Genomic DNA, 10,170 nt, shown 5'->3' on the forward strand with positions numbered 1-10,170 from the left:
CACAAATTACATTTTCTGCCACCCGGGAATATTCAGGTAGTTTTTTATTTATTTTTTTTACCCCAAAACTCAGAAAATTTAACTCAACTTTATATATAGAGCACTTTAAAAAGAACCACATTTACATACTTTGCATAAAATAAAAATAAGACGTGAAAACAACATTGAAACAATAAATTAGAAACAACAATAAAACACTAAAATAATGCCAAGTATCAAGATGAGTTTAAACCCAACGAATAAATAAAAAAAATCAACAAGACACTTTCACTTTATGGGACACAAGTGACTGGGAAGATAAATGAATGTTAAATTATGATGGGCAAAAGATGATCAATAATGTGATAAAGTAACCTACGGAGTGAGCGCAGTAGTGATTGTTGTCACTTATGCTTGGCGTTCTCCACGTTGAGGTGTTTTGACGCCCACGCACGTCGAGGAAGATTGAGGAAGAGGAAGATGACACGCTGGCGTCTACGTGCACTTGAGTGAGTACAGAGCGTATTTATGACGACGTCATTGCTCTCTTTCAGAGATTAGATTCGATTTCAATTCACTAGTGGAACAAATACAAGCTGCAAACTGAGTTAGACCATGACGTCACCGGTCGTCAGCGACTGGGACTCGCCTAAGGTACGTGGCTAGCTCTGTTATGAACTTGGCTATTCGTGCTTTTTTTGACGGCGGACTAACATTGATTAAGTCAAGCTATTGACAACAATGCCGAGAATGTGTTTTGTGGACGTAGCTCGCAAGCCAAGGCAAAAGCTTTAACATATTCATCAAGTACCTTCAAAGTTTCACTTCGTTGTTTTCATGAATGACAATACGTCACAGATCAACGAAACTTTACGCTGTACTATTTTAACCCACAGCATATTATTGGGAAAATAGAAGAACAACTTGAAGATGTTCTTCCAGAATTCATCAAAATGAGCTTAAAATATACAAATAGTTTTATGTTTGTAGAAGTAATGCATTACATTGCTGTAATGGGAATAGTAGCTATGTTGATACATGCCAGTGAGTCTGTGTGTGAGCATCAGGGCATGAATTGTGGCTTACAGCAGCTCCATTTTTATTTTTGAATATTTATCCCGTTCAATGAACGAGCAAAGGCAACTGCGACTTCTATCTTTTACGCAGTGGGTTCATTTCTCTAACCGGTGACATCATTTCACATCTATATTTTTGAATTCCTGCCCCAGATGCATGGAGGGAATTGTCTACCTGGCACTGTGGAAGCATGCGAAGAAGAAGATCCCTCACCCACACAGCCTTCCAAGAGCAAAGGAATCTCCGAGCAAGATTTTTCCTGCCACTGCTGCTTCGATGTTCTGGTAAATCCCACCACCTTGACCTGCGGCCACAACTACTGCCGCCATTGTCTGGCCCTGTGGTGGGAATCCTCTCGCAAAAACGAGTGTCCAGAGTGCCGCCAGACGTGGGCGGGCTTTCCTAAAGTCAACATACTCCTGAGGTAGGATTTTTCACAAGGAGACTACATCGGTGAATGTTTGATTCGGGCCTCATACACGGCTTGCTTCATATAATTATCAGAGAGGCAACCGATAAGCTCTTCAGCGATGTTGTGCAACGGAGGCGAGCCGAGATCCAAGACAATCCCAAAATTTCTCGAAGTCTACTGGCTTTCGAGAGGTGAGAAAGTCTCCTCGTGATGTCATGTTGGGAACAGAGGCCCACCTTTATGAAGCGCTTGTTTTTTTTTTTTTTAATCTTCAGGTATGGCGACAATCTGGGCAAATCAAGGACCAAGCAGCACAAAGTAGCGGGCTTCATCTTCTCGGCAGTCGTTGCCCTTCTCTTGGGTGTGGCGGTAGGTGGATCCATTTATTTGACTTGATATTTCAGATCCTATCTGCTAGAAGAGGAGTGTTGAAGGTCACTGCCAGCGATAGTATATGTCAACAATTGCTACTTCAAATGATTATTGTAACCCCACGTAAATGCAGGCGGCGTTGCTGTTGTGTCAGTGGAGCAACAGCCGTGAAGTGGAGCAAGAGGACCTGTTAGTTCGTCAATCAGTGTTGCCATGGACGCCAGAGGAAATGATCCTCTGGCTGGAGAGCTTGGGACCCGAATCATCCAGCAAGTTCTTTCACCCGGATAGTTCCAGTAACAGGTACAAGAAGATTAAGTGACAGCACACTCAATTATCAAAATATATATATATATTTTTTAATTAAAGCAAGGGTTTTACGATCGATTGGTTATGCTTGCAAAAATTGATGGTTCTCACTGTTGTTCAAAGTAAAGATAATTAGCCAAAAAACGTGATTTGCCTTGACGGGCAACAAGAAATCATGTCTGGCCCTCAGTCCTTGAATTTGACACCTGTGATTTAAAGAATGACAATAGAAAAAGTCATCTTATAAGTAATGACTTTTATATGACCACACAACTTTTATTTTTTTTATGCCGCATCATTATTAAGTTTCATTTGCAGCAGATTTGGACCTAAGCAAACACGCTGGCTTGTTTTCTTAGCAGTGTTTTGCAAGTCTGCGTTATAACTTCTCTGACTTTTAGATTACAGACATTGCTGGAGGAGAAGTCCTTGCCGCTTTACCACGTCCAGAATCAGGGGTACCGACACGCCGTCCTGAATGAACTGTACAGACTTCAAGCTCAAGACAGCAGACCTCAGAACCTGTGGGAATACAAGGCAAGAACTCATTTCTCTCCAACATTGGAACCAACCAACTGTCAATGAGTCAAGGTGTTTTTTTTTTTTCTCTTTGGACTAGGCAGCCCATTCAGGGAAGTCTCTGTTCCTGCTTTACGCCATGAAGCGTTCCCCTCGTCTGACGCTTTTCTACTTGTACTTATTTGACTACTCGGAAAGTTTCCTGCCCTTCCTGAAAACCTGCTGCCCGTCCATCGCGCTCGCCAGTCAATCGTTGGAGAGCCGGCCCTTCAACGCACAGGTCACATATTCCCAAACTGGACGTTTTTTTGTTTTTTTTTGACATACACAACTTGACGCTGTTCTCGCTCTTTTAGACGGAACCCAACTGGCAACAGTGGAGTGAGTTCATGGTCAAGTACTTTCTCCTCCCATATCATCTGATAGCAGAGTTTGCCTGGGATTGGCTTTCCGTCCATTATTGGACCTCTTGCTTCGTCATCGTCAATGCCGTACTGCTGTCGATGTTGGAGTGCTGCTCGTTGTGGAGACTCTGCACCACGGCTAGAATCAGGTAGGATCAGGGTTTGGACCAGGAAAGCTGCTCAAAGTCTGTCCGATTATTTGGATAGAACATGGAATCCAAATTTGGTCGTATTTTTTTTTTTGGTTTCCTTGTTCTTAGGACACTTCCCGGTATGATGTGGAATCACGTCTGGGCGATGTTATCCCAGGGACTGGCTTTTGGCCTCATGTGGCCTCTGGTGCCCCAACTTGTCTGCAACTGTCTTTTCTACTGGGCCCTCTACATCAACCCCCTCTTGAACATTGAGCTATTGGTGAGGCAACTTCGACACCCGGCAACGGCGGCGCATTAATGCAGGCCAAATGCAGCAACGGCTGTTGGATCATCACTTTTTTTTTTTTTTTAGTAATAGTACTTGCAGCCTGTTCATTTGCTGCGTGAAGTTTTAGTTTATCCCGAAAGTGTGTCTGCTGGAGTCGGACGATATTGGACGAGAGGGACATAAAACGATGACGACAGAACTGTTTGTCGGTGACACGGACGAGCCTGTGAACACACCTTTCTTGATTCGTATGCCAACGGTCAAGATCGTCTTAAGTGTGCTCTAGTCAAAGTTGATCTTGAAGATGAACAAATGTGTTTACTTGTGTTATCATTGTTTTTTTTTTAAACTTATTTTCATTCATTTACCTTAAGTGCAATTAATTTAACGTTAGAATTTTTGCAATGTATCGTTTAGTGAAATTTGTGGAGTTCGTTTCAACACGACGACAGCAAGACTACAGAGAGAGTACTCCATGTTTAGGTAGAACATTCCAGAATTGATTTGCTTTTTACTGCTAATAAATGAGGCATTGCACTTTTTTTTTTTTTAATAAATCCAGAAGAATGCGTAAACCTGCTTTCACTAAAGCCTTTCTGAAAGACAACTTAATTTTGTGTTTATTTGCACTTTTTATGTTCAACACTGTGACTTTGACTTTATTTTTAGCATTTTTTTTTAATGAAAATAAAGAAAGACTGTAAAAGGTTTAGGACGATGGAATCGTGTGCCTTTGTTCTAGATTTTTTAATTTTTAACTTTTAAATTAAATTATTAAATTCTTGTTAAAAAGAAATTGAGCCATCAGCGCCCTCTAGCGGCATCAAGCCTTCAAATGAGTCAAACGATGACGTCACTGCAACATAGGGACTGTATGTCAACACAAAGTAAAACCCAACACGCAAATTTTACAAGAGCACATTATGAGTAAGTCTTTTGATTTAATGTAAACATTTTATACACCAAATATTTTTTTTCAAAGTGAATACACTTGTTTCAATCCATTTTTATGTCACCGCCAGAGTTGTAATCCCCCGAGAGCTTTTCTAAGATGGTCCCTGACGTCATTGTTGCGGAAGTGAAAAGCCTACGTGTGGAAGAAAGGTTGGTCACCGTGTTTGAGTAGTTTTCGCGGAGTCCACGATTATGTCCAATCCAACATAGCTACCTGCTCACCCTACCCAACCGACATCGGCCAAATGGATGGTCCGAGCCGCCGCCGGGCCATACAAAACAAAATGGGTCAAGGAGGAGCCGCCGACGGGCTGTAATGCTGCGGCGCGCGTGGTTGGGTCTTCGGCAGGTGCTGAGTCTGATGGCTCGGAGACCGGCTCTCCTGTGTGGGGCCATCGTACTCGGAGTTCTGCTCGTACTGGCCGTCAAGTTCACATGCAGGTACGCGCCGACAGACAACCTGCTCGCTATTGAGCTAAAATGAGGCAGAATTCTTCTGCGAATTAGTTTCTTCATATCTGATTACTGGGGTGCCTTATTTTACGAGTTGAAATCCTGACAGCACTCGTATCTCAGAACACTCGTCTGCCAAAACATCATTCCCCACTGAAATGAATAGTGATGCAATAATCCGTCCCAGCTTTTCAAAACACCTACAAAGTATGTTATAAAGTTAAATTAAACAAACTTGATGTACTTTATAAGTCATATAGAGTAAAGAATGAGTAAATAGTGATCATTCAATGGACAATTGAAAGAAATTGACAATAAAGCGGACTTTGACTTTGAGATTTGATGATGGAATACAGAAGAAGTGGATCTCAACCTTTTTGCACTACCACCTCAAAAAAACTGACACAGATATGTTTTTTTCCTCCCCCTGTAAACTCAGAATTGACTTTGTGCTTTTCTGCAGTCGTGCAAAGAACGTGGTGGCTGCTGCTCGACCGCCGCTGCGCTTTTTCTCCCCTGAATCTCCAGTCGTGGACCTCTACTTGGGTCAGCTCGATCAGGTAAGACTAAAATGTTCAAGCTGTGCATGATTCGGAGAATCTCGGGTGTGTGACCTGGCAGTACCGTCATTTGTTCACGATTCCCCCCCCACACTAGGTGGAACGTCTCAGAAGTGTGGCCGAGGTGTCTTTTGTCTTCTTCTACGCACCGTGGTGCGCGCACTCCATGGCCGCCAGACATGAAGTTCAACTGGTAGCAAAGAAACTAGCAAAACAGGTACCAAGCAACAAAGGACCAATACCCGTGGATGCCATGGATGGATGATCGTCAATCAATTTGGTGTTTAAAAATTAAGACAAGGTGACTCAAAGCATTTTTATCCAACCCGCAGGTGCAGTTTGTAGCCATAAACTGCTGGTGGAGTCAAGGCAAGTGCAGGAGGCTCAACCATTTCTACAAGTATCCCACCATCCACCTCTTTTACCAACGGTCAGGAGAAACTTTTAGTTTTTTTTGCTTCTCATCAGATCACCCAAATAGTCACATCATCATCATTATCAACCTTATTGAATGATTAAAAAAAAAAAAAAAAGTCCAACTAAACTACACACTGGAAGTCAAGAAAAATCTCTGACTTTGTCACCTGACATCAGGTTCGGGCCTATCGAGTACAAGGGTCCGTTCGTGGCGGCTTACGTGGAAAATTTTATCCTCAAAGTGATCACGCCGCTCACATACCTCCCGTCAAGAGATGCGCTGCGGGACTTCCTTTCTTGTCATGAGGTACTGATAGCATCTTTTTTTTTTTTTTTTTTACATCTATTTTGGATCTTAACCGACTGTCTCCTTCCCAGCCGCGAGTGGTGGGCTTCTTCCAATTCAACTCGTCGCCTCAGCCCCCTGGCTATATCACATTCCTCGCCTCTGCACTGCAGGCCTTGAAAAGAGGTAAAGAGATCAACTTGAGTACCCCCCTTTGTAGTATTTAAGTATTCAGTCCAAGCGTCACGTCCAGATTTTCGGGGCGTGGTCCGGTTCGGGGTGGTCACCGCCAGACAGGTGGCAGATGTCATCTCCCTCAAAGAGGATGCAAGCGTTTACCTCCACAGAAGATTTAACACTTCTTTGGTGAGAAAAGAAAGGAATGAAAAAATTGAAATGCAAGATTTATGCCCTTGTCGCGTCGCTTGTCAGATTTTCCCTCGATGGGAACGCAACTTCACATCGCACGCCGTATGCGGCTGGGTGTTTGAAAACCACGAGAGCGTTCTGCAGTGGCTGCAACCGCCGGGCACCAAGTCTCGGCTACTGGAGAAGGAACTGAGCAAAGGGGCAGCGCTGTTGCTTTTCCTTCCGCACGATCCCCTCGTCTCCGAGCCCAACGGCCTCCTGCGGCAGGTGAGCACGCAATCAAACATACTGAATTCTGCTTGAATTTTTTTTTCCCGATTATTCTGCCCACTTTTCTACCCTCTGAAAAAAGAACTCACTTTTAAATTTCATGTTTTGATAAGAAAATGGAGTACGTTCATTAAACTAGTCATTTATTAGCATTGCATATACTTATACTGCCCTCTAGTGGCCAAATCACGCACAGCAGATTGAACCGCAAACTACATTGAAGTGTGACAAAACTGTTGAATCCTATCTCGGTAGATTTTTTCAATCATTCAATGGACTCCGCCGGAATTCAGTTCAGCTCTTCAACAGAACCTTTTCCGTCCTAGATTGCAGATGTGGCTTTGCGCTATCACTCCTGCGCCACGCAGAACAAACCGTCGACATGTTGCCACTCCGCCCTCGGCCTGGACTCCAAGGCGCGTTGCGAGGTGTGCCCGACGTCTCCGGCGGGTTGCTCGTTCCCCTCCACGCCGGAGTCCGGACGTAAGCCTCGCTGCCTTCACCTCGACTGTCGCAGCTTCGTGCTGGGCTACAGCCCGCTGAGCCGATACAGCGCCTGCTGCGGGAAAGTCCATCCTCAATTTAGCGAAAGCTCAAAAACCAAAGAGGCGTCCCATCTGCAAAACTCTTCGTCCGACGCCCTCAAGGGACTTGGCTGTCAGACCAACAAGACGCTCAGGTTCTACGTGTTGGACATGGAGCTCAACTGGCCACTGGCGGTGAGGCTCGGGGCGCCGGGAAACATAAACGTCTCTTCGTGGCGCCATCGAGGAGCCGGCGAGCGGGGCGACGACTCCTTTGCGACCATCGTGAACCTGAAGGACGAGGTGCATTACGTGCTACAGCGAAGCCCCGCCGCCACACTCACCGAGTCGCTCGGTAAGACTAACAAAAACTTGCAGTGGTCGGTACTAGTAGTCACGAGTTTCCCAAGAGTAAGCGGTTTGGGGTTTTCACGTTTCTTCCAGAGGCCTTCATCATGAACTTCAGCGCCCCCTACAGCCTCCTACGCAGACACTTGGTGGGCGAGCAACCCAGCGAACGGCCAGTGTGGACTCACAACGAATCCCAGCAGCAGCCTGAGCGGCCGCTCATTTCCGAGCTAACCACGTCGTCCTTCCTGTCCTGCGTCATGGATGCTGAGAAGGTACCTTCGACCTTCCCCCTGACCTCGGCTCGGGTTTCAACAAGATCTTCCGTTGTGGTTTGTTGTAGGATGTGCTGCTTTTCTACTACACTCAGTGGTGCGGCTTCTGCTCTGCTCTCAACCACGTCTTCATCCAGCTAGCTCGAATGCTGCAGCGCGACACCAGCGTCGTTATCGCTAGGTACGAAGTAGCCGCGACTCGACGCGGGAATTTGATTTGTTCCGATAAACTGGGGTTTAGTTTGTCTTATACAAAAGACACCGAATAAAAACGATTACAACCTGGTGTGCTAGAGAAAGAAAAAAAAAAACGAGATTTGATTGATCATGTTGATTTTTGTGATTTGCTGTACGCAGGGTGAATGTTGCACGTAACGACCTCCCGTGGGAGTTCATGGTGGATCGTGTTCCCGCCATTCTTTTCTTCCCACGATACAGGTAAGAAGAATCCGATTGGACGAGTATACGTTTTTCAGCGTACATCATAGAAAGAAAAAAAATCCACGACCGATTCAAGCCCAAAAGAAGAAGAAGACGATGTCGTTTTTCATCGTTGTACGTTTTTTTTTTTTTTTAAGAAAAGAGCTGAGCGTGAAATTTCCCGATGATCTTCCCATCACTCTTCCACACCTCCTTCGGTTCATCCTCAAGCATTCCGGCTCAACCCCGTACCGGGAGGAATCCCCGTCATCGGACGCGTCGGGACCCAACGGCGCCCTCCTCCTCGTAGAGTTGGAAGCCCTCCAGGACGAGGTACGGATGTTGCATCAAGCCCGAGAGTTGCTTTCCCAGCAGCTGGCGCAGCTTTGGCGGGACAACCGACAGCTGCGCTTGGACGCTCGTGGACTGGAAGTTCAGAACGCCCAGTTGAGGGAGGAGCAACAACACCTGGAGGAACAGCGGCGGGAGAAGGACCGACAACTGGCCGAGGCACTGCGGCGGCTGCGGGAGCTGACCGATGCCTCGGAGAACTTGCTCAATCAAAACATCATGCTCAAGATGATGCTCAAGTCCTTGAAGGAAACTGCAGAGGCTGAAGTTGCGGAGGAAGAGAAGCAGGCGCCGAGCCACTTGGCCTCCTGACGGTTGCTACGGGGCACTCGAGCACCCGGATGTGAAGGGATCAATCGGCAGTCTGTGAAGCCAATGCCGTGAAAATTGCTAGGACAGTGGTACCTCCACTCACAGGTAGGGCCCGACCGATTAAATCGGCAAAAATTGGCCTATCTTTTTTTTTTTCCGATATTTTATTTTTAATACATAATCATATAATCAGATAATTATTTTCAAATATTGCCTCTCTGATATCTGCCCCCCCCCCCGGAAAAGCTTTCCATTTTGCTACTACATTGCAGTAAAGCACTACTTTTGTCTAACTGAAGCTCTTTCACTCACTTCAACAAAGTACCAAAATGCCACATTTTCATTTTAAATTCTTTATGGGGTAAAATCTGAGTTATTACACTTTATACAAACTGTTTATTTCTTTATAGTGTTCATTTAATTTATTATGTTTGATGCGATGCAGTTTTTTGTTAAACCACATCAAAAAAGTATTATTTGGGGGGGGGGGGGGCGGTTGAGCTAATAATGGTATTTCAATTTAATTCAGTTGTTGTAAAATTGTAATTTGTGTTCAACACTTCTAATTTTACAATCAGAAGTTTGGCAAAATTGTAAAAAAAAACAAAACATTTGATTTTGTAGACCAATTAATTTCAGAATTTTGCACTTTTTTTTTTGTTTGTTTTCGTTTTGTGTGTGGCGACACAAAACCACAGTGACAAATCAGAAGTCCTCGGTGGTGGGTCGTAGGCAAGAATATTGCAAAGTATATTAAGTTTTGGATTGAAGTGCCAACGACATCTTTCTTACAAGTGCACATGACTTAAATTTGAACACATGAGTGTTCTAAAGGTGATCCAGTGGATCTATTTTTACACTTTGAATCACTGAACTGTTATTTCAATTTAACAATTCAGGTAATGAGATGCTGCAATCGTGTATGTGTGACATATTTTTACTAATTAAATTTCTTTTTGTCTTTGCTATTGTGTTTGGTTTTTTTAAATCGCATGCTAGTGGAACCCTCAAATATTTGAAACATTACAAAAACACTCAATAATGAACTACCACTTTTGACAAAACTTACAATATTTTATTTGAGAATTTTAATCACCGGTAGCATGAAAGTAGAAAGTCATTGCACATTTTGAAGT

General features: G+C 44.3%; 2 protein-coding genes across 3 annotated transcripts; both read left to right on the plus strand.

The window, feature by feature from the left end:
- Positions 1 to 185: 185 nt before the first annotated feature.
- Positions 186 to 4,075, plus strand: LOC147057179 (bifunctional apoptosis regulator-like). 2 transcript variants are annotated; one of them, XM_085913211.1, is made up of 10 exons: positions 186 to 488; positions 561 to 633; positions 1,209 to 1,480; positions 1,561 to 1,659; positions 1,744 to 1,837; positions 1,974 to 2,143; positions 2,551 to 2,686; positions 2,769 to 2,948; positions 3,025 to 3,221; positions 3,333 to 4,075. In XM_085913211.1, the coding sequence occupies exons 2-10, from the start codon at positions 595 to 597 to the stop codon at positions 3,523 to 3,525; spliced, it is 1,380 nt and encodes a 459-aa protein (XP_085769337.1). In that variant the 5' UTR covers positions 186 to 488; positions 561 to 594; the 3' UTR covers positions 3,526 to 4,075. The 2 variants fall into 2 exon arrangements, with proteins under 2 accessions (XP_085769337.1, XP_085769336.1); XM_085913210.1 differs by having other exon boundaries at positions 186 to 633.
- A 482-nt stretch (positions 4,076 to 4,557) lies between these two features.
- Positions 4,558 to 9,999, plus strand: txndc11 (thioredoxin domain containing 11). The gene is made up of 13 exons (XM_085911226.1): positions 4,558 to 4,890; positions 5,366 to 5,462; positions 5,560 to 5,679; positions 5,795 to 5,892; positions 6,057 to 6,186; positions 6,258 to 6,351; positions 6,419 to 6,531; positions 6,598 to 6,801; positions 7,131 to 7,683; positions 7,773 to 7,951; positions 8,020 to 8,132; positions 8,309 to 8,389; positions 8,530 to 9,999. The coding sequence occupies exons 1-13, from the start codon at positions 4,766 to 4,768 to the stop codon at positions 9,032 to 9,034; spliced, it is 2,412 nt and encodes an 803-aa protein (XP_085767352.1). The 5' UTR covers positions 4,558 to 4,765; the 3' UTR covers positions 9,035 to 9,999.
- Positions 10,000 to 10,170: the final 171 nt, after the last annotated feature.

The sequence above is a fragment of the Syngnathus leptorhynchus genome, chromosome 5 (assembly GCF_054491065.1).
Source record: "Syngnathus leptorhynchus isolate UIUO chromosome 5, UIUO_Slep, whole genome shotgun sequence".
NCBI lineage: Eukaryota > Metazoa > Chordata > Actinopteri > Syngnathiformes > Syngnathidae > Syngnathus > Syngnathus leptorhynchus.